This window comes from Mandrillus leucophaeus, unplaced genomic scaffold (genome assembly GCF_000951045.1).
Source record: "Mandrillus leucophaeus isolate KB7577 unplaced genomic scaffold, Mleu.le_1.0 Scaffold40, whole genome shotgun sequence".
NCBI classification, from domain to species: domain Eukaryota; kingdom Metazoa; phylum Chordata; class Mammalia; order Primates; family Cercopithecidae; genus Mandrillus; species Mandrillus leucophaeus.
Window position 1 is genome coordinate 280,618 of NW_012104254.1, and position 24,237 is coordinate 304,854.

Consider the following 24,237-nt stretch of genomic DNA (forward strand, 5'->3'; position numbering starts at 1 on the left):
GGGGCCGAGGCCTTCGGGCTCCACTGCGCGCGCAGCCCCGGTGCCCACCCGAGGAGGAGCTCCCCACACACTCATCCCTCGGGCACTTAGTTCTCTCAGGTTTTCCTGGTTTGGTTTTTTTTTTTTTTTTTTTTTTCTGAAAAAATAAATAAAAGCCTTCCTATTTCTGTTTGCTTCGTATTTTCCTCATATTCAAGGGGTCTGAAATTATCTCCTATGAAGGCAAAGTGCAACAGACGGGGTCCTCTGACAAGGAATGGCGAGGGCCCCCCAAGGAACTGTCATCACGCCGATAATTAACCTTGGATAGCCACAATTTTATTTAGAATATAAAACATTGAACTTGACTTTGGAATTTTATTCTAGAAAGGAGGACTTCCCCCTAGCTTTTATGATTTTTGAAACTCCTGCTTGGACGCAATCGTCATCTTGCATAATCGACAGTAATTTTCAGGTTTATGGAATTTTGCAAACTTTAAGCAAAGCACATCAATCGGGCTCAGTGCTGCGGCTTTTCTTCGCATCACACAGGTGGAATAGCACCTCCACTCCCAGAACTTAATCCAGGCGAATGCAAAAGGCCTTTGCTGGTTTTCTGGTTTGGATAGTCTTTAGGTATTCACTCGGAAACAAGGCGAATTGATGGAGGAAAGAGTGATGGATGGATATATAATAAATATAATTTAATGACAGGATCTAGGCGGTGGGTGTACGAGTGTTTACTGTAAAATTCAACTTTTCTCTGTATTTTAAAGGTTTTCATACTAAAATTGGTGGTGGGGAGGTGTGGTCACACAGATTTGACCAAAAACCTGGCTGCGTATTAGCTGTGAGATTAGGAAAAAATGCCCAATACTCAAGTTTTCTTGACTGATGTGGAAAATTACGTATCCCATGGGATTGGTACAAAAAAGTCAAAAGACCATTCCCCGCACTACCAGAGGCCCTCGAATCAAGGGCGGCCCCTAGTGGAGGGGGAAAGAAATGCAAGCCAGCGGCGGTCGCTGAATCCTGGAGGTCGGCTCTCGGAAATGCCTGCAGCCAGGCGGAGGAGCTGCTGCACCGCAGTTTCTTCGCGTCGGGCTGGCCTTCAGGTTGTGCGACTCAGCCTGGAACTTCTGAATGCAAGACTCCGACCTGAGGATTCGCTTCAAGGACACCCCAGAAGCACCCAGGAAGCCACCGCCAGCCTATTTTTTACGCTCCTTTTCCAGCATGCTTCTTCCTCCCCCCAGTATCTATCTGCTCGTTCCGTAGGGGTCTTAGAAGTCTTTTGCTTCCACAAATGACAACCATATTCCCTGACTCTACGACATCCCTGGCTGTTTATTTCGTCTTATGCCAGTTCCATTTTAGAAATGCCAATGTTGTCACCGAACCCTGAGGAAACCGGCTGTAAAATATGCGGGTTTAGCGAGAAGCAGAGCGAGTGTGCGGTGCAATCTTAGAGACTGAGAACAGCCAGCCCCGGGGCCTAGAAACAGCGTTAACCGCGCTGAGCCAGCTGCCCGAGGAGGAGGGGTTGGGCCTGTGAGAGGGCAGGGCCGCGTCTATGGCCCAGCCCCGGCCCTTTGTGACAGTGTACAACGCCTGCCACGCGTCGGAACTCGGCGCGGGGCATCCAAGGGGCGCGAGTGACACGCGGGAGGGAGAGCGCTGTTCTGCTGGAGCCGATGCCAGAAACCATGCATTTCTTATTCAGATTCATTGTTTTCTTTTATCTATGGGGCCTTTTTACTGCTCAGAGACAAAAGAAAGAGGAGAGCACCGAAGAAGTGAAAATAGAAGTTTTGCATCGTCCAGAAAACTGCTCTAAGACAAGCAAGAAGGGAGACCTACTAAATGCCCATTATGACGGCTACCTGGCTAAAGACGGGTCGAAATTCTACTGCAGGTAGGAAATGCTGCGAGCTGCCCACGCGTCCAGTTGCACAAAATCTTGCCTGCCTCCACCAAGCGTAAGCCTTACTGGTTGGTTGGTTGGTTGGTTGGTTGGTTGGTTGGTTGGTTGGTTGGTTGGGGTTTTATTTTTTAACAGTAAAAGTTGAGCCCTTTATTCATTAAATATATATATATAATATATATGTGTGTGGTTCTCTAATAAACTGAATATTTCTATTTAAAGTATTGAAAATGTTGGTCCAATAAATTATCGAAAATACAGTACATCCACACACACACCAACCACTACCATTACCTTTAATTCTGGGACCTCCAGAATTAAATCAAGGTTCTGCCTGTAAGGATGTTCACATTTTTCCCTTGCCGGAAGTATTGAGTCTTTACGGAGGAATACATGGAATAACGAGATTTAACTCTGGCCTTCAGAAGCACGATTTTTATAGGTTGTGGCCACTTTCTATCAAGAAAAACCATTACTTCCCTGGTGACTTCTGGTGGGCCCTGCTCCCCCATTCCACCTGGTGCCTACTCTGATTTAATTGATGGCTTATTACTCAGAGGGAGAATCTTTTCTTCATCCTGTAAAGATAGGACTGGGTAAGATAGTTCCATCCATTTAGAATAAAATAGAGAAATTTAATAAGAATTTATACAGTTTTTAAATTTAATATTATATTAGGATTTAATAAGAATATAGACTATATTACTAGAATTTAATAAGAAAATATACCATTTTAAATTACTTTTAAAATGACTTTTTGAGGCTAAACCTGCCTCATCATTTTTTACAACACACACAGGGGAGTTAAATGAGTTCTTTGTACAAGCCATGCAGCTAGTTAGGGGCTGGAGACCCATTAAAAAGTTAACTGTTGAATAGGTTTTGTAAAGATAACAATTTTTAAAAATGAGATGGCTCTTAATGATTAGCTTTGGGCAAATCATACTTCTTTCTGGTGATTATAGGGAAGTTTGAGTCAAACACCCCGTTAGGGGTTTTAGAAAGAGTGCTTATACAGGAATGATGGTTAGAGAGGACTCCAATTTTAAATGCCCAGCTGTATTTTCAAGTTTGATTTCTTGAAATCAGTTTACTTAAGTATTGTTTTTTATTATAGCCGGACACAAAATGAAGGCCACCCCAAATGGTTTGTTCTTGGTGTTGGGCAAGTGATAAAAGGCCTAGACATTGCTATGATGGACATGTGCCCTGGAGAAAAGCGAAAAGTAGTTATACCCCCTTCATTTGCGTACGGAAAGGAAGGCCATGGTAAGATGTTTAATTTTAATTTCTTGTTTTAGTTATATTTAAAAAATGATTAGTAGGTTTCTGGGTATGTAGGTCTGAAAGAATTGAAAGCCCAGTCTCAAAAAGAAATATTTGTACAGCCATGCTCATAGCAGCCATGTACAGTAGACAAGAGATGGAAGCAAGCCACATGTCCATAGATGATAGAGAAATGGATAAACAAAATGAATATATGCGTATATGGAAGCCAGGCACAGTGGCTCACGCCTGTAATCCCAACAGTTTGGGAGGCCAAGTTGGTAGGATCGCTTGAGGCCAGGACCAGCCTGAGCAACAGCAAGACCCTGCTCTACAAAAAAAAAAAAAAAAACCCACATGAAATGGAATATTATTCAGCCTTAAAAAGGAAGAAAATTCTGAGACATTCACCAACATGTATCAGCCTTGAGGACATTATGCTAAATGAAATAAACCAGTCACAAAAAAATAAATACTGTATAATTCCACTTATATGAGGTACCTAGAGTAGTTAAATTAATAGAGACAAAGTAGAAGGGTGATTGCCAGAGGTTGAAGTGAGAGGGAAAAGGGGGAGTGTTGACCAATGGGTATAGAGTTTCAGTTTTGCCAGAGGAAGAGTTCTGGAGATTGGTTGCATGGCAGCATAAATGTACTTTACTGAACAACACACTTGAAAATCGTTATGATGGTAAATTTTATGTTATGTGAATTTTACCACAATTAAAAACAAAAAAAGTAAAATAAATAAAAATGATAGATGAAATAAAGAGAACAGTTGAGTCCAATGACCTTAAGCTCTATCTAGTTCAGTCCAGTCCCCTCTTTTTGTTTATAAAGATAACACGACATTGTTTGAATATAGATATCTGGCCAGAGTTCTTTCTTCTACATTGTGGCAACACTCATGATGATTCTATATATTCTATAAGCTCTATCTTAAGCATTTTTTTTGAGACGGAGTCTCGCTCTGTGGCCCAGGCTGGAGTGTAGTGGCACGATCTCGGCTCACTGCAAGCTCTGCCTCCTGGGTTCACGCCATTCTCCTGCCTCAGCCTCCTGAGTAGCTGGGACTACAGGTGTCCGCCACCATGCCTGGCTAATTTTTTGTATTTTTAGTAGAGACGGGGTTTCACTGTGTTAGCCAGGATGGTCTCGATCTCCTGACCTCGTGATCTGCCCACCTCGGTCTCCCAAAGTGCTGGGATTAGAGGCTGAGCCACTGTGCCTGGCCAAGCATTTTTATTGTTTTCAGCATATGTCATTATTACATAAATATTTATAACAGATCTTTGGTAAGCAGTACCAAAGTTAAATTCATAAAACTCAGAAACTGGAACATGTGGGTTTAGAGTAAAAGGACAGGACGGGCACATTGTAAAAGGAACATCTGAGATATAATAAGCTGTCAGTCATTATTACCCCAATACAGGACAAGCCTTCAAATGTGTAAAAAATGATCTTATTCTTTCAATATCTTGCCTATTTTTAAAATCGTAGAGCAAAAAGATCTGAAAACCTAGGTAAAGCAAATAAATGGGAAAAATGTTTGTATCATATATGAAGACTGACTTATACTAACCAATAATGAAAATGACATATCCCTAGAAATGGGCCAAATTCATAAATAAGCACCCACTAGCAAAAAATTACAAATGGCCTTTAAGTCTGTGAGAATACTTAATTTTATTCATAATTAAAGAAATTTAAAATGAGACACCATATTTCACTCATCAGATTAGCAAAGACAAAACAACTTGGCAAAAGCATGGAAAAATCAGCATTATTGCTGGGAATGGAAATCATTCAACTTCTCTAACAATTGTTATCAAAAGTGAAAATGCAGGCCCAGGTGTGGTGGCTGATGCCTGTAATTCCAGCACTTTGGGAGGCTGAGGTGGACAGATCACTTCAGGTCAGGAGTTCGAGACCAGTCTGGCCAACATGGTGAAACCCCGCCTCTACTAAAAATACAAAAATTAGCTGGTTGTGGTAGAGTGTGTCTGTAATCCCAGCTACTTGGAAGGCTGAGGCAGGAGAATCACTTGAACCTGGGAGGCAGAAGTTGCGGTGAGCCGAGATTGTGCCACTGTACTCCAGCCTGGGCAACAGAGTGAGACTCCATCTCAAAAAAAAAAAAGTGAAAATGCACATGCCTTCTTATTCCAGTAGTTCCATTTCCAGGAATATGCACAAAGGTATGTGTAAAAGAACATTCACTGCAGGCATTTTTGTGGGGGAGGGTAGCAAAAGGCTGGAAACCACCTCCTATCCATCAGTGGGAAATTAGTTAAATATAATGTATCTACACAATGAATTACTGTGTAGCCAGTAAAAAGAATTAAGTAGCGCTATACTTATTAATATGTTAAAAATAAAGTGGAGGCCAGGCATGGTGGCTTCATGCCTATAATCCTAGCACTTTGAGAGGCTAAGGTGGGAGGATCACTTGAGCCCAGGAGTCTGAAAGCAACCTGGGCAATGCAGGGAGACCCAATCGCTACAGAAAATTAAAAAGTTAGCCAGGTGTGGCGGTATCCGCCTGTGGTCCCAACTACTCAGGGTGCTGAGGTGGGAGGATCCCTTGAGCCTGGGAGGTCGAGGCTGCGGTGAGCTGTGTTTGTGCCACTGCACTCCAACCTGTGGACTAGACTATATTCCACTTTTGGGATATGTATTGAGCATCAGTGCCAGGCTTTGTAGGCACTGGGCATAAAGCCGTGACCAAAGTAGACACTACTCCCGATCCTCTATGAGCTTGTATTTCAGAGGAGGAGTTTCACATATGCCTGTATCTACACAAAAATACATCTGGAAGAATATGCAGTCATCTGATGACATTAAGTGTTCCTGGGAAGGAAGCCTCAGGGTCAAGGATGAGAAGATTTATTTTAATTCTAATATTTTGTACCATTTGAAAGTTTTATAGTGCATGTATTAATTTTTCCAAAATTAAAATTTTAAATTACAAAAATTGAGTGTAGCAGAACAGAGAAGAAAATTTTTAAAGCAGGCAGGGAGGATGGGCAGCCTGACAGACAGGCTGCACCTTGCATCCTTTGTTAGGTTCTTGCTCCACGTTGCTGCTTGAAGGCTGTACAGAAAGAATCTTTGCCTCCTTACCCTATTTAGAGCCACTGCTAACTCCAACTGTTTGAAATAGTAAAGATCAGTTTTCCACAATGAGATATTGGCATTGCTCCCAAATATTTCATGGAAGTGGCATGCCTTCTTTGAGGCAGTTTTATTAGTCATTAAGAGTTCTTTCCAGCAAAATCGGGGCATCAGTGCCCCACATTGGATTGGCGGGTGGTGGGGGGTTGTCAGTGCTTCGAGTCAGACCCAGTCAGGCTTAAAACTCCTAAAGAGACAATTTCCAGATAACTTCAGCTTTATTTTTAATGGTTTTTGCCAATAATTTGATCCCATCAGAACAGCTCCATGGTACCATAATTTATATATCCTGTTTTTATTTGTATAGGAACCTGGGAGAAAGAGAAGGAAAACTGAAAATAAATTAAGTCAAATGCAATACTTGTGCTAAAAATCTGTCAAAAGTTAAGGCCACTTCTAGGCAAAATGATGGAGGAAGAGTTTGCCTTTCAGTCTCTTTCTCATTTTCAGTTTTCCTTTCTGTCTTGTGTTGTGTCTTCAGATGCCTCCACATTCTGCCTACCACTAGAGCACCCACTCTCCTAACTGCCTGGAGCACACATATCTGTTATCATCAGGTGCTCATCCAGGGTTCACCACCCTCAGGCAAAGGACCACTTAGCTTATCCTTTTCATAAAGTAATTTATACTTAGATATGAATGACTACCCAGGCTGCCTAAGCTCTTAATAAATCAGAAACTTGCTGCAGAGATATAGAAGTTTGACATGAAACAAGTTCATATTCAATTGGAGGTATCTCTAGCAAACATTAAAGTGATTAATCTCACTAGTAATACCACCAGCACCCTCATTTTACAGGAAAGGAAACTGAGGCCCAAAAAAGTGTGTTAATTGGACCATAGTTAATACTGGCCTTGCCTGCATTGCAATACCTTGGATTACATTATTTTAAAAGTTGCAGTGTAGACCTTAAGTAACTGTTTAACAACCTCTTGATTAAATAAGCATTTAAAAGTAAGTTGTTATTAAGACGTGACATTAGCTATAACTTTATTTTAGGTAGTACTTAAGAAGTCTTTCTTCTGTAAAATATCCTTATCTCATATCACAGAACAACCCTGCATGTCTTGAAATGCATGTGACTTGTTAGTGCTTAAATAACAATATATAACAAGAAAAAGAGGTAATTGGCAATATATCCTTTTTTTTTTTTTTTTTTTTTTTTTTTTGGTGATGGAGTCTTACTCTGTCGCCCAACTGGAGTACAGCGGTGTGATTGATTTTGGCTCACTGCAGCCTCTCCCTCCCAGGTTCAAGCTACTCTCCTGCCTCAGCCTCTGAGTAGCTGGCATTACAGGCACACGCCACCACGCCTGGCTAATTTTTGTTTTTTTAGTAGAGACGGTGTTTCACCATGTTGGCCAGGCAGGTCTTGAACTCCTGGTGGCTTATACCACTGCGCCTGGCCAATATTTTCTGTTTATAGCAAAATTGTTCAAAAACTGCTTATATACCTACGATATTTTTTCTTAAGAAATTTATGTTTTGGGCTGGGCACAGTGGCGTATACCTGTAATCCTAGCACTTTGGGAGGCTGAGGTGGGTGGATCACCTGAGGCCAGGAGTTCAAGACCAGCCTGGCCAACATAGTGAAACCCCATATCTACTAAAAATACAAAAAATACCTGGGCATGGTGGTGCATGCCTGTAGTCCCAGCTACTTGGGAGGCTGAGACACGAGAATCACTTGAACTCAGGAGGTGGAGGTTGCAGTGAGCCAAGATCGTGCCACTGCACTACAGCCTGGGCAACAGAGCAGATTCTGTCTCAAAAACAAAAAAGAAAGAAAGAAATTTGAATTTGTGTTTTGAATTTGCCTTGAATTATTGTCAGAAGTAATTGTTTTTCTGTCATAAGGAGATTATAACTGGAAAAAATAGGAATGGGTTTTATAAAACGACCATTGACTCAATCTCTAGCTCTTCTACTCTAAAGTCAGGTAATATGTGGTGCATTAGGTTAGGACTTTTATGTTAGTCATATGATGCATGGGTAGATCCTTCTATGTTTTCTCCTTGAAAACTACTAATCTGCTACTCCTTTTGGCTATAACTCACAAACTCTTTTCTCTTCAGATTATATAAAGACTTTAGCTAGAATGCTTCACTTTTTTATTAAAGAAATTGCTGTTTCCTTCCAAGGACAAACATTTTAAAGATAAATGATATGGGTCATTCATTTGACACATTGGACTGTCTGTAGTAGATCAGGCACTGTGTGGGACACTGGCAATATACTGATGACACAAGCTACCCACTGCCCCTTAGCAAGTCATTTCTGCAGGTCATTTTTATGACATATTTATCTGAAATAGCCCATTGTTTATTAAAATCACCTGTGACATCATGGCCTGGCACGGTGGCTCACGCCTATAATCCCAGCACTTTGGGAGGCCAAAGCAGGTGGATCATTTCAGGTCAAGAGTTTGAGACCAGCCTGGCCAACATGGTGAATCCCCATCTCTACTAATAAAGTACAAAAAATTAGCCAGGAATGGTGGCAGATGCCTGTAATCCCAGCTACTTGGGAGGCTGAGGCAGGAGAATTGCTTCAACCTGGGAGGCAGAGGTTACAGTGAGCCAAGATCGCGCCATTGCACTCTAGCCTGGGTGACAGAGGAATTTTCGTGTCAAAAAAAAAAAAAAAAAAAATCTGTGACATCAGCTAATAGGTTAACTTAATTAAAGAGAGCAATTCTAGCCAGGCACAGTGGCTCACATCTGTAATCCTAGCACTTAGGGAAGCCAAAGCAAGCAGATCACCGGAGGTCAGGAGTTCAAGACCAGCCTGGCCAACGTGGTGAAACCCTGTCTCTACTAATAATACAATGCCTGGTGTACACCTGTAATCCCAGCTACTCAGGAGGCTGAGGTAGGAGAATGGCTTGAACCCAGGAGGCAGAGGCTGTAGTAAGCAGAGATCGCACTACTGCACTCCAGCCTGGGAAACAGAGTAAGACTCTGTCTCAAAAAAACAAATAGATAAAAATAAAAAGAGGTATTCAACTTAATGCTTAAAAATGTATACAATTTCTTTGTAAAATTGTTACTGAATTTTTCTTTTATTTTTAATTCTTTTTTTTTTTTTTTAATAGAGACAGGGTCTCACTATGTTGCCCAGGTTGGTCTCAAACTCCTGGGCTCTCAAGTGATCCTCCTGTCTCGGTCTCCCAGAGTGCTGGAATTACACGTGTGAGCTACCATGCCCAGCCTGTTACTGGATTTTTCTATCATTGCACTTATTTTTTAATGTCTATAAAAAATTTGAAAGACAAATATATTGATACTTATGTTTTATTTATGCTTCCAAATAACTACACAAAATCATTTTCTAGAAGATTACTCATCTATGCTTTGAAATTTTTCTGCCCATGCATTTCTTCTCTGTGCCACCTCTCTTCTGTATTGATGATAGGAGAGTACAGTTGTCTCTCAGTACCTGTTAGAGATTGGTTTCAAGACTTTCTCATGGATTCCAAAATCCACAGAAGCTCAAGCCCCTAATATAAAATGGCATCACATTTGCATATAACCTCCGCACATCTTCCAGTGTACTTTAAATCATCTCTAGATTACTTATAATATCTAATACAATGTAAATGTTATGTAAAAAGTTGTTGTATTGGTTAGGGAATAATGACAAGAAAAAAGTCTGTACATGTTTATTACACACACAACTATCCTTTTTTTGTATGAATATTTTCAAGCAGAGACTGGTTGAATCCACAGATGCAGAACCCACAGATATGGAGGGTCATATCCATGTATTAATAAAAATTTATGATTTGTGCTTAATCAAGAAATAGTGGTCCCATAGGTCCTTTGAATTGACTTGGTTCAGAAACATGTGGAAAAAATATTCCTAAAAAGTATCTATAAAAAAAGAGAAAAAAAGCAAAAATGAAAACTCTTGAAAAGCTGAAAGAAGTTATAAAAGATGAGAAAAAATTAAAAATTGTGAGTATTCAGATAGCAATTCTTATTAACATGAAATAATGTAATATGGTTATGGCAGTTCATGAGTAGATATTTGAACCATATCTTTACGTAAGTTAAACTGTTAAAATTTATACCCTTAGCAGAAGGCAAGATTCCACCTGATGCTACATTGATTTTTGAGATTGAACTTTATGCTGTGACCAAAGGACCACGGAGCATTGAGACATTTAAACAGATAGACACGGACAATGACAGGCAACTCTCCAAAGCCGAGGTAATTCAAACCAATTTCATGTGTATAGTCTAATTTTTTTATCTCAGTTTAAATACATCTGTTTTACAACTATCACTTTTTAGGTCTAGCTAGAATGGGCTCTGATCACTGCTTTTATAGAGCTGGTCACTAAAAAATAATCTAAGCGCTTAGAAAAAGCTCTAAGCTTTTTCAGTATAAACCTTGTGAGTCATCCTCTTCAATTGCCTTTCTCCCTACAAGAGAGTCATTAAAATCCCAAATTATTCATCTCTACAGTGCTCTTCCAGTTTCTAGACTACACTAGCATATCTCTTTTTCAGGCAGCACTGTAAGAATTTGCAACAGGGCAAATAATTCACACCTCATAGGATTATGAAAAGAGCTAGCAAGGATCTGAATTGAGTGGGCTAGAAAGTTGGTAAACAGGAGCCAGGAGTTCAGCCAGCTAGCTTCTGTATCTCAGTCTTGTAATAAAGATCTTGTAATAATAATGATAATTGGGCTGGGCATGTGGCTCATGCCTAAAATCTCAACACTTTGGGAGGCCGAGGTGGGAAGATTGCTTGAGCCCAGGAGTTCAAGACCAGCCTGGGCAACATAGGGAGACCCGTCTCTACAAAAAATTTAATAAATTAGCCAGGTGTGGTGGTGCATACCTGTGGTCCCAGCTAGGAGGCTGAGATAGGAGGATCGCTTGGGCCCAGGAGGTTGAGGCTGCAGTGAGCTGTGATCGTGCCACTGCACTCCAGCCTGGAAGATAGACTGAGACCTTGTCTCAAAAAAAAAAAAAAAAAGATAATAATAGGTAACATTTATTTTGTACTTTTAGTACCAGATACTATTTATAAGCATATAAATATGTGAACTTATCTAATCTTCATGATAGTTTATGGGGCAGACACTACTGTCATCATCTCCACTTCTAGATGGGGAAAATAATAATCAGGTTAACTAGCCAAAAATCACACAGTAGTAAGGGGCAAAACCTGGGCAATCTGGCTTCATGAGTCTTCTTACAGTTTAATTTTTCTTAGAGACAGGGTCTTGCTCTGTTGCCCATGCCAGGGTGGAGTGATCATAGCTCACTGCACCCTTGAATCCCTGGACTCAAGTGATACCCCAGCGTGCCACCACACCCAGCTAATTATTTTTGTTTAAGAGATGGAGTCTCACTACATTGCCCAGGCTAGTCTTGAACTCCTGGCCTCAAGTGATTCTCCTTCAGCCTCCCAAAGTGCTGGGATTACAGGCATGAACCACCATGCCCGGCCCACTACTATATTTTTAACTTTGGACTTAGACTGCTTCTTTTGGAGAAAATCATGAATGTTTCAAGTCTAATACTATTTATTGAAGTCTAATGTTTTACTTAGTCCCACTGACCATACTCTTGCTTAAAATTAGTAAACCAGCTGTCTCCCCTCTTAACTAGTTAGGAGACGTTTAAAAATGCATAACTCTACCACATAAGTGAGTAGTAAAAGATTGATTTCAAGTGATAAAAATAAGTCTTTTTCTCTGTTGCTTTTTCATCTCCCTCTCCAATCCTTTCCCCACCCAGTTCAACCTCTTACACCCGGATATTAGTAATGGCTTTCCCTTCAAGCATCTTGGTTGGCCAACAGTGGAAGAAGGAGAAGGGAACATGTCCTGTTCTTAAGAAGAAGGGCAGTTACAGGGGTGGCAAATGGTTCCCAAAGTGTACTTCTCCATTGACTCCTTATCACTTCTCTTTTTTTTTTTTTTTTTTTTGAGACGGAGTCTCACTCTGTCGCCCGGGCTGGAGTACAGTGGCCGGATCTCAGCTCACTGCAAGCTCAGCCTCCCGGGTTTACGTCATTCTCCTGCCTCAGCCTCCCGAGTAGCTGGGACTACAGGCGCCCGCCACCTCGCCCGGCTAGTTTTTTGTATTTTTTTAGTAGAGACGGGGTTTCACTGTGTTAGCCAGGATGGTCTCGATCTCCTGGCCTCGTGATCCGCCCGTCTCGGCCTCCCAAAGTGCTGGGATTACAGGCTTGAGCCACCGCGCCCGGCCAACTCCTTATCACTTCTCTATTGACTCCTTATCACCCTTTTTTAGAGTGAATAGCAGCTGCAGATGAATTCGCATAGTACCCAAGGGCTCAGCCTATGCACACAGACCACTCATTATCACAGGCACACCAAGAGCCATGTTCTGCAGTATGACTACTCCACAGTAAGACATTAGACAATCTTAAATTCTTTTCTGGAAAATAAAAATAGAGAAAATTCAAAATACTAATCTACTTAGCTGCAATTTCCCTGGATGTCTTTGTGATATCAGCTGCTTTATCGCCAGATGGACGAGAGTGATTTTCACTAACTTGAATAACAATAGCTATCTTTTATTGATGGCCATAATCATTATTCTAATCCTTGCATCAATCCTACAATATAGATACTTATTTACCTCCTTTTACAGATGACAAAACTGAGGTTCAGAGAGGTTAATTTGCACACGACCATACAGCAAATCCAAGGCAAAGCCTGAATTAGAAACATGAACTAAAAAAAAAAAAAAAAAGCAAACTTATTCATTGTCAGAAAGATTAAGTAAACTATTTTATCAGTTTCATCTTTAAAAAAGAAAAAGAAAAATATTTCTTTAGTATTAAAGGGGAAGGATGGGGGAAATACAGTGTTCTATTAAATTAAAAAGTGGAAATAGTGTGGAACCCATTACTAGCAAAATTAAGGTCATGTTCTTACCCACTGTCTTTCTGTACCTCTGTACTATAGTGTACTGGAAAAGGAGTCGAGTTTAAGCATCAGCAATATTGGTTATGTAAAAATAAATGAACTTACTTAGAAACTGAGAAATATTTGAAGCTATTAAAAATTGTTTACACCTACATAGGATTGCTAAACTTTGGCTGGAAGAAAAAAATGCGTCTCCCTCATGTAGGACCAAAGTCCCATTTGAGAACAGTTGATATATCCTTCATTAAGGTCCACTGATTGCTCTAAAATAAAGTCAACTTGCAATGGGTTGACCGTAGGATATGTATTGCTAAAAACCTCTCAAACTCTAGCTTTCAAAAATATTCTTGCCTCTTTAATGCTAGCCTTACTGAACATTACCTCCAGATGATTGTGCATTGCTTTCTTTAGTTATTATAAGGATTAGTGCTTTCCAATAGAAATATAATTGAGTTACACATATAATTTTAAAATTTTTATAGTCACATCTTAAAAAGTAAAAAAATACAGGTGAAATTAATTTTAATGTTATATCTTCACTCAATATATCTAAAATATTGCCATTTCTATATGAGATCAATATAAAAGTTATCAATTAGATATACTTTTTGAAGCCTTCAAGATCTGTTATATATTTTACATTTATAGTAACATATCTCATTTTGATCTAGCCATGTTTCAAGTGCTCATTAGTCACATGTGGGTAGTGGCTACTATATTGGACAATACTTTTAATGTGTGTTTGCATAGAGAAATTTTATATAATTAGTGAATACTTTAGGATTCCTTTCTTTATTTGACATTATTAAAGAGATTATTATAGTTATGTAGATTTGGAAGAGAGCACTAGAAGCCTAGAAAAACTTAAAATACTAAATTTTATTTCAAAACCTATGGTTATATTTTATTGATTATACAACATATTCATTAGTTTTAGAGATTATATAGAAATGCCAATTTGGGTATTTTTCGCTGATGGCAGTCATGCATGATTTTCCTTTGATAATATGAACAGCATGGATTATTAGAAAGCATTTAGTTTCAACAAAGTTCAATTTAAATATTAATCTTTGAGTATGTACCACTAACCATCTATCATCTTAGGGAAAACTAATTTGAAGACCTGTTTCTCTCCAAAACATTGCTTCAAAGAGTAAGAAAAATAAAACCTCAAATAGCTTTTCAAACTGTTGTGTCATTTACTATAAGTAATCTTGGACATGAATTTCATTATTATAAATATTCCTCAAAGTTACTGGAAATTTACTGTGATGCCTTTTAATTAAAGGAATGTTATTTTGGCCTTCCAGATAAACCTCTACTTGCAAAGGGAATTTGAAAAAGATGAGAAGCCACGTGACAAGTCATATCAGGATGCAGTTTTAGAAGATATTTTTAAGAAGAATGACCATGATGGTGATGGCTTCATTTCTCCCAAGGAATACAATGTATACCAACACGATGAACTATAGCATATTTGTATTTCTACTTTTTTTAGCTATTTACTGTACTTTATGTATAAAACAAAGTCACTGTTCTTCAAGTTGTATTTTCTATTTTCCCCTATGAGAAGATATTTGATCTCCCCAATACATTGATTTTGCTATAATAAATGTGAGGCTGTTTTGCAAACTTAACTTGTAGGAATGGTATGATTGTGTTTCCTGTTGCTTTATTCTGTAAACGAGAATTGTAGCACCATGAAACAGACCTCTCGGTCCCAGTGGGCATTTCTTCCCCTTTCAGGATGTAGGAAGACATGCACAGTATGTCAAAAACTGCAAGCTTTTCCCAACTTTAACCTTACCAGCATGTTAATATCCAGTTTTTTTATACTTTAAAAGTTAAAGTGCCTCATATTTTTAAAATATCCAATAAGGACCCAGGAATTAGCATTTCACTTGTTTATACATCTTATAACATTATGAAGAGGATATAAAAATCCTAGAACTGAAGAGTCTTCCTTTGGTATATGTGCAGGAAGAAAGTTGTATATCTCTGTTCCACAAAGAACACAACACAGTCTCTATACTTTTTGGTGTAAGCTTCTAGCCTTGGTTATTTTCCAGTGGGGAATGTTTAAAGATATTTGACCAAACCAAAGACTTTGCCTCTTATAGCAAGCATAGAGACTATACTGCCTGGCTTTTGCATTCCTTCAGACATTATTATAAATGTGCAACTCCTCTTCCCTCTTTAAACCTTTATGTCTGCCACCCCAAGCTTTTGTCTTGATAGTTTTAAATTGATGCCATGAAATTTCTTAGTTTTTGTTCCCTTTTTCTAGTTATCTCTTTCCTTATGTCACCTCATTTCCCATCATTCTTGTCATTAATGATGAATAATCATTACAAATTGGTATGCTGTCAAATTTTGATAAATGTGCCAAACAAAGGAGGATATACAATGCCATGGCAGTTTTGTGTCATGGTCAAGTTATGATATCATATGACTTGAGAATAGTATATAAGAGATGCTGTAGAAGCTCACGTTGGTACCAAAGAAAGGGCACGTATCTATCAGAACATAGAAGATTTTGCATACTGCATGATATGGTTAGGCTTTGTGTCCACACCCAAATCTCATCTTGAATTATAACCCCCATAATTTCCATAATCCCCACGTCAATGGAGAGACCAGGTGGAGGTAACTGAATCATAGGGGTGGTTCCCCCATGCTGTTCTCATGCAATCTTTGGTTTTATAAGTGTTTGATAGTTCCTCCTGCATTCATTCTCCCGCCTGCCACCTTGTGAAGAAGGTCCTTGCTTCCCTGCCTTCCACCAAGATTGTAAGTTTCCTGAGGCCTCCCCAGCCATGGGAAACCGTGAGTCAATTTAACCTCTTTTCTTTATCAATTACCCAGTCTAGGGCAGTTCTTTACAGCAGTGTGAAAGTGGACTACTACACTGCATATATAGGAAAGTATGGTCAGACAGTAAATAGCTCTGTTCAAAATAATTGAGTTCCCAACAAGTAAAGTTTTTTCTACCTTCTGAAACTTGCTCTTTCCAAACCATTGTTCATCCTTTAACTTCTTTACACTATCAAAAATTCTATTTAAAAATAGAGGGCTTTCATATGAGTACATACAAAAACAAGTGTACATAGGGGTAACACAACCATGAGATTAGTAAATAACACATGGCTAGCACATAATTTGACACCTCATAAAACAAGGATCTGTACTATCTTTTCCTTCCTCCCAATATTTCCTCATTTCTATGCTCAATTTTCTAACACTTTCTCACGTGTTTAATCATTTACTCTTTCATTGCCTTCCCTCAGAAAAACCTGCTCCGTTGAAGTAAACTAAGTAACTCAATATTCTTTATTTTGGTTTGGAAGCTGTCTCCATTCTCTGTATCCATATTAAGAAGTCACCCTATAATCTAAACTTTGTAATTCTAATTTTTTGTCCCATTATTTTTCATACAAAGTGCTTTTAAACTTGTTTTTAAAAAATGACAGATAATGCCACATGAATAGGGAGATGATTCATTCTAAAACTTGTATTTACATAATTAAAAATAAATTTCTAATCATTCTACATACAATACAGTGTAGAAGTATTTCATATCGGCATGATTGCCTTCTGCCTTCATATGCATATATGTGGCATTCAGTGCCGTGACTACATTTTGAGTTCTAGAATTTTAACATTTTATTCATTATACATTTTAATAAAGGTAAATAGTAATTTAGGTTGTGTATGAAAAATTCAGATTTCTCAACAGAGTAGATTAAAAATATCTTTCAGAACTGAATATGTTAAATGTTTTAAACATTTTCAAAGAAACAGATGTGTCTTATCTGTCTTAACTTTACAATGACAGTATTGCGTTTTATGAAGACGAAACTCATGAGCATACCCACATCATAGAATGGCAGCCCATTACTACTATCAGTCACCTTGTTAACTGTGTACACAAAACCCCATGTTGAGTTCAGTGTGCTTTTAATTTGATACTGCAATTAAACATTTAGGATTGCATTAAATTATTAACACATTTTTCTCATTTTACCAGACCAAAGGCAATAGTTGAAACACCATAAAGTTGCTTCTTGTGCAGTCTTGTCATCCTTACATGTTGAATTGAAAGTTGATTGAAAATAAAATTGGTATTTAGAAAAATTTCTTAATTATATAAAAAGTTATCTAGGCCAGGTGCAGTGGCTCACACCTGTAATCCCAGCACTTTGGGAGACCGAGGCAAGTGGATCACAAGGTCAGGAGTTCAAGACCAGCCTGGCCAAGATGGTAAAACCCCATCTCTACTAAAAATACAAAAAATTAGCCAGGGGTGGTGGCAGGCGCCAGTAATCCCAGCTACTCAGGAGGCTGAGGCAGAGAATTGCTTGAACCCAGGAGGCAAAGGTTGCAGGGAGGCAAGATCGTGCCACTGTATTCCAGCCTAGGCAACAGAACAAGGCTCTGTCTTAAAAAACAAAAAAAAAAGTTATCTAAAATGATAGACTACATCCCAAAAATGATTCTAAAGTGACTGGCAAGATTATGAAAGAACATCTCTATTCTGAATGTTACATGTAAATCTTTTTTGATATAAACAGTGTTATTAATTTTCATGACAACTTAAGAAACAGACACTACTGTCATCATCACTACTTTATAGATAGGGAAAATGATACCCAGACAGGTTAATTTCTTTCTGTTTTTCTCATTTTAATTTAACTCATCAAAGCAAACCTAGATAATTTAGGGAAGGTTTGTGGCACAACCGCACCTACAACACCAACATGGTATATTCATTTTTCATTTTATTTCATTCTCTTGTGCCAAATATCAAAACAAGGAACTGCATGAAGTCTCACATACTTCTGACCATCAACAGAACACTGAAAGCACCCATAAACTGTCTCCCTTTTGAAGTTCCCCATTCCACAGAGTATGCACGGCCCTTTGGGAATGTTGTGATTAAGTAAGTTAACTCGAATATGGGTCCCTTCTTTGAGTGAAATATCAGTCATGCTGAGAGGTTTGTCATAGTAGTCAGAAAAAAGATCATCCAAGTAAAGCTGTGAACGAGAAATTACATCCATCACTCTTCTATCTAAAAAGACAAAAACAGAACAGAAATGTGTTAGAAGTGAAAATGAAAAATACATAATGCAAATAGCATTAATAAATATGTGAATCCACTAGTCATGAAATAATTTGGCTTTTCTTTTTTCTTTTTTCTGGCTCTATCACCCAAGCTAGAGGGCAGTGGCGCAATCTCCACTTACTACAACCTCCGCCTCTCGGGCTCAAGTGATCCTCCTACCTCAGCCTCTCAAGTAGCGGGGACTACAGATGCACACCACCACAACCAACTAATTTTTTTTCTTTTGTATTCTTTGTACAGATGGGGTTTTGTCACATTGCCCAAGCTGGTTTCAAACTTCTGAGCACTAGCAATCTGCCTGCCCTGGCCTCCCAAAGTGCTGGGATTATAGGCATGAGCCACTGTACCAGCCAGGCTTTTAAATTCAAATTTTTCCTTAACAGATGGGATTACTGAATAGAAAACCTCATGCATTAAGCCAGGAAAGAAAAAAAAAGACATTCACAATGGACATACTTCTTTCAAATAGGATATTTCTCAACCTGTACAGCAGTGCAAATGTTGCCGTTTCTTCCCTTTCAAATCCTCCTTTTGACACTGAAGTGACACAAAGGTCTACAAAAAAAATTGTTAGATGATGTTATAACTTGAATAATTCATGTTTTATTGTTTGATGGGGTGATGAATTCTGGTACAAACCATTCATTGTGTTTTTTAAAAAGTTAACTTTTACATACTTTTGGAAAAGGTAACATTCACATGGTACAAAATTCATACAAAAAGGAGATACAGCGACAAATAAGTCTCTGGTCCACCCTGTATCCAGCCACAGTCTTCTACCTCAGGGGCTCATACTCCAGAAATACTCCATATATTTTACAAGCATAAAGAAAGATGTATGTATACATGTATGTGTATAAAATTATTTATGCCCAAATAGTTACATATTATACTCAGCTCTTTAAAAATATCCATTAAAAGTATTATATTCTTATTGGCTTCATAGTATTCTCTTGTAAGGATGCACCATTATTCAGTCTCCTTAAAGGTGTTTCCAATCTCTTGTTATTGAGGACTGAATATACCTGCACTCATATCATTTCATATATGTGTAAATATATCTGTAGGATAAATTCCTAGAAGTGGAAGTCCAAATTATATGTATATTTTAAATTCTTGTGGATGTATCAGTCCATTTACATTCCTCCCAACCATCAATAAAACTGTAAAAACTTAAAATTTACTTAATAAGACCTAGTATTTGGAAGCGTAATAGGGTGACTATAGTCAAAACAATGTAATTTTACAGTTTTTTCTCCATCTTAGACTGAGAACTTGTACATTTTTAAATAACTAAAAGAATTTGTACATTTTTAAATAACTAAATAACTAAAAGAGTATAATTGAATTGTTTGTAACACAAATGATAAATGCTTGAGGGGATAGATACCCCATTTTCCATGATGTGATTATTATTGCACTGTATACCTATATCAAAATACCTCATGTACTCCATATATAAATAAATATATATATATCTACTATATAGCCACAAAATTAAAAATATTTTTTAAAAAAACAATTTACTTAACATGTAGTTTTGTTTTGTTTCTGGACTCCCTATTCCCTCCTCCTACAAAATTGCAGAAATGAACAAAAACAGGTCTAAAAACATTTGTAAATTACCATGGCTAGGGGACTCCCTTTCCTGATCCTTTGGGCTACACCTGGGCTTGTTCCAGTTGGCCAACAGACCTTAAAGACCTGTGAAATGTAGAGACCTAAAGTGAGCTGCACTTAGGTATTATACAAGGTGACAATTTTGGAGGAAGTATTTTTACCTTTTAAAGTTATTTTTTAGGAAGAGTGCAAGGGGAAGCTTGTTATGATAAGTAAAACTGAAGTAAGAAAAGCTGTCTTTAGATGCCCTGGTTTGGGAATCCTAACACTTCAGGCATCCTACTATCTACCTACTCCTCTGTTTGCCACCACCAAAAACTACCTATAAGAAAGTCATTTTTTATCTCCCCATGTAAGCTAAGGAATACTTTGTCAGTAGATGGCATTTTAGCTCTTATGTATAATTTTAAATGGGGTAGTGGAGAGTTCACAACCTTCACCAAGAAGCAGAAAAGTGGAATGGGGAAGCAGGGAAGGGAAGACCTTTCTCAGCTATTTTGCCCAAGCATAAGATTCACAGTGCTGACAGCATCTTCTATAATTGTTAGACACGAGAAGAGAGAGAGAGAGAGAGAGAGAGAGAGAGAGCGCCCATGCCCTGTTGAATGCTCCTTAAAAACATAGTCATTTGTATTTCATGCAGACCCTTAACTCACCAAAGGCACCATCCAGGTATATGAAGAGTTCAAAAACACTGAAAGCTATGGTTGTATGTGCTGGGAAAACAATAGCTTTGTCCCTTCCCTTGGGATTCTGTTCATCCATAAAGTGAAACTATATTGAATAAATATATAACATTATTAAGTATTATAACATGTAAGGATAGCTTTTTGGAGAAACAAAACATCTCATAAAATCCTACCAAACAAAACAAAAAATTCCCAAGTAAAGAATTATTCTGCTTGAATTAAACCATTTTTTATAGCAGAGATCCAATTGGTCCAACAGAAACTCCTGGTCTATATTAGGAAATACCTCTGCACTTTTCACTTACTTTGGTATTACAGCCCATGATTAGTGCTACCACAACCATAATGCTCTGGAGTAGAAGCCTTTTTTTTCAACAGGAAATCTTAGAAAGCAGTGCTAGAGTTTAAGTTTTCAGCCTAGCCTGTCTACCATTCCAAAGTCTTCCAGAGTTTTAATCCAATCAAGTCATTATTAGGTGTCACTGAATGACAAAGATAAACAATATCATAATTGAGCTGAAAATTAAACACAGATAATTTTCTAATTCTTTTTATTGTTTCAGAGACAGGCTCTCTCTCTGTCACCCAGTCTGGAGGGCAGTGGCACAATCATAGCTTACTGTAACCTTGAACTCCTGGCCGCTCCTGCATCCTAAGGTGTTCCCGCTAAGTCCTGAGCTCGAACCTGCAAACTGCTGGTTGGACACGGAGCCCATGGTCATCAGCTGAGCCCTTGGCCCTAGGTCCCTAGTTGGGTGGTTGCTGGCCCCAGAGAAGTCTGAAGGCAAAGGGGTGGTTTGGAGAAGAGGCTGCTACATCTTCCCCAGCACAATAGCGGTGGGAGGGCCCACAGCTTTTTAAAGGCTCCCAAATTCTAAAAGACAATGTCTTTTATTTTTTGTAAAGACAAGGTCTCATTACTTTGCTCAGGTTGGTCTTGAACTCCTGGCCCCAAGCTGTCTTTCTATCTCAGTCTTCCTAAGCACTGGGATTACAGGCATGATCCACTGCACCTTGCAGCTAATATTTTTTAAAGGATTTAACTAACCTTGAATAAAGCATGTATGGCCATTGATAATATTAACTTTGAAAAACTATTTGAATATAAAAATATAAATTCAGCTTTTAAAAATTCAAAGTGTAAAAACGCTATCACTTAAAAAACAACTCAGCTTAAGCACTCAATTTTTATTCCTAAAACAGCACTTAAATAGTAATATGAGGGACTCCATTATGCATGTAATTTCACAAGGATTACTGTTTTTGCATTATGTTACACTTTTTTTTTTTTTTTTTTGGTTGGGGTTTTTGTCTTGTTTTGTTTTGTTTGAGACGGAGTCTCACTCTGCCACCCAGGTTAGAGTGCAGTGGCACGATCTCGGCTCACTGCAACCTCCACCTCCTAGGTTTAAGCGATTCTTGTGCCTCAGCTTCCTGAGTGGCTGGGATTACAGGGGTGCACCACCACACCTGGCTAATTTTTGTATTTTCAGTAGAGATTGGGTTTCACTATGTTACCCAACTTGATCTCCAACTCCTGACTGCAAGTGATCCGCCCACCTCGGCCTTCCCAAATGCTAGGGTTACAGGCGTGAGCCACTGTGCCCAGCCAAAAACTATACCACTTAAAATCAGTTCAACTCACTCAATTTTTATTCTTAAAACAACACTTGAATAGTAATTTGAGGGACTGCAGTATGCATGTAATTTCATAAGGATTACTGTTTTTGCATTATATTACACATGTTTAGAACCCCAACATTTCTTTTTTTTTTTCATACTCTAGAATAGACATTGCTGTGCAAAATCCCATACAACTGCAGCTCTTTCATCAGAACATTTGACAAAATACACAAGTCTGACGAGAAATTCAGTACTTAAAAAAATTCCCATGGCAACAGTTTAGTTAGTAAGAGAAGCCCAACGAGTGTGGTTTACCCGCATTGCTTCCCCTCGAATTCCAGCATGCACAGACAGTGAGCACTGTCGTGTGGTTCGGATGCTCTCCATGACCACACACAATACTGCCTTTCTGCTGCTCCTTGACTGACGTATCAAGCTGTGGTCAAAGTTAATTTTTCTAAAATAAAGAAGATACATTCACAAGACTCTGTAACATCTAATTACACATAATCAAGTACATTTTTTGCTGTCATGTGTTATTCATTCATAGTTCACCTAATAGTAAATCAAGGCAATCCTAATAGTCAGAAAATACACCCAAAAGAAATGTAATAATTTGTCTCTCCTATCTGTTTTCTTAAAACATGCTTATACACAACGTTTCACTCCGTCTGTTGAAAGTCTTTTGAGGGGGGACTCTATTTGTTGCAGACAGATTCCTCTATTATTTAAATCTAATAATTTAGCAAATGTGTGTAGAGCCAAAGTAATTTTGTGGAACAATTAAGTTTTGTTTAAGCCAAGCGACTTTTTTTTTTTTTTTTAAGCTGGGCAAATCGTTTTAACGTGTAACAGTAGACCAACTGGGGAGGACAAGACCCCAAGCTCCAGCCTTTCCCCTGATGCCCTGGGACCTGTGTGCCTGGGCCAGTCTCATGCCTGCCCCAAGCCCTGAGGCCCACAAGTCCCAGAGAAGAGTGGGAAAGAAAGCTGGGTGGTTGCAGCTCAGCTCCAAGAGTTCAGGGAGGAAAAAACAGGGGCTAGTTGAATTTAGCCTTGCAAAAATACATCTCTGGATGCTGACCAATGAACTGCTTCAGAATCTCCTGTTTCTTCTGTTCGTCTGAGGTTTGCAGCCCCATGGACTTCTGTCTCTGGTCATACATCATCCTTTCCACCATGCTGCGAGTCTCACTGTCCAGGTCTGACAGCTTGGAATTCTCAGGGTTAATATTCTTGGTATTGATCTCAAGGTCACTGGACACCAAGCGGCTCCACCACTCCGTCTTATTGATCTTCTCCAGATGCAGAGTCACCACCTTGCCGTCCTCAATGAGCCACGAGCTTTCCTCCACCTTCACTTCATTGTAGAGCTCCCCATAGATGATCGCTGGCTGCCCCTTGAGCCCCATCCGGAGGTGCCACTGCAGCATGTCTACCACCACGTCCTTCCCTTTCAGCCGGAAGTTCACACGGAAAGGGACTGCCAGGTCCAGCTCCGACAGCGTCTGGGTCCAGCGGTAATTGGGCAGGTCTGCCCCGTTGCCTAGGTTGGGCTTCAGTTTTCCTTTCTCCTTCTCTCTTCCTCCTCCTCATCTTCCTCAGTCTCCTGCTTTCCTGGGGGAGTCAAGGCTGCCATTCTTGAGCTGGGCCTCATGATTCTCTGCATCCTTTTTCTGGTCAATCTCTAGCTGCAGCCTCTCTGTGTCTTGTCAGTTAGCTCCTTGATCTGGGGCCCTGAGGTCTCTGACTTAAACCAAGTGATTTTTGATATCTATCCTAATTCAAAGTTTGGATATACCACTAATGTATTTCAAACATACCTAGCAAATTACACTAGTAAAATACAACCTCAATGTTTTAAGCATTCTTTGTAATGAAGTTTATATAGCTAAAGTATTTAATGAAAACACTGAAATAT

General features: G+C 38.9%; 2 protein-coding genes and 1 pseudogene across 5 annotated transcripts in view; 1 reads left to right on the plus strand and 2 right to left on the minus strand.

The window, feature by feature from the left end:
- The first annotated feature begins 1,277 nt into the window (after positions 1-1,277).
- FKBP7 (FK506 binding protein 7) lies at positions 1,278-16,812 on the plus strand. Of its 2 annotated transcripts, none has more exons than XM_011991819.1 (4): positions 1,278-1,894; positions 3,021-3,172; positions 10,423-10,556; positions 14,570-16,812. In XM_011991819.1, exons 1-4 carry the CDS (start codon positions 1,674-1,676, stop codon positions 14,729-14,731), a joined length of 669 nt encoding a protein of 222 aa, XP_011847209.1. In that variant the 5' UTR covers positions 1,278-1,673; the 3' UTR covers positions 14,732-16,812. The 2 variants fall into 2 exon arrangements, with proteins under 2 accessions (XP_011847209.1, XP_011847210.1); XM_011991820.1 differs by having other exon boundaries at positions 10,426-10,556.
- Positions 16,813-17,931: 1,119 nt separating this feature from the next.
- Positions 17,932-24,237, minus strand: part of DFNB59 (deafness, autosomal recessive 59) — a 10,999-nt gene continuing 4,693 nt past the window's right edge. For both annotated transcript variants that reach the window (XM_011991824.1, XM_011991825.1), the window contains exons 4-7: positions 22,632-22,773; positions 20,661-20,778; positions 18,841-18,939; positions 17,932-18,330 (exon numbers count right to left, since the gene is read on the minus strand). In XM_011991824.1, coding sequence (XP_011847214.1) covers positions 18,038-18,330; positions 18,841-18,939; positions 20,661-20,778; positions 22,632-22,773 — 652 coding nt within the window. In that variant the 3' untranslated portion in view covers positions 17,932-18,037. The remainder of the gene's footprint in view (positions 18,331-18,840; positions 18,940-20,660; positions 20,779-22,631; positions 22,774-24,237) is intronic.
- Positions 23,142-24,237, minus strand: part of LOC105548085 — a 1,645-nt pseudogene continuing 549 nt past the window's right edge. Inside the window, exon 2 of the transcript XR_001007341.1 lies at positions 23,142-24,066. The product of XR_001007341.1 is annotated as a nuclear migration protein nudC pseudogene (transcript). The remainder of the gene's footprint in view (positions 24,067-24,237) is intronic.

Bases quoted from the DNA above. Each gene is read 5' to 3' on its own strand.
- FKBP7 (XM_011991819.1), top strand. From the start codon at position 1,674: ATGCCAGAAACCATGCATTTCTTATTCAGATTCATTGTTTTCTTTTAT. The intron at 3,173-10,422 runs GTAAGATGTTTA...TTATACCCTTAG, and splicing joins GTACGGAAAGGAAGGCCATG to CAGAAGGCAAGATTCCACCT. The intron at 10,557-14,569 runs GTAATTCAAACC...TTGGCCTTCCAG, and splicing joins GGCAACTCTCCAAAGCCGAG to ATAAACCTCTACTTGCAAAG.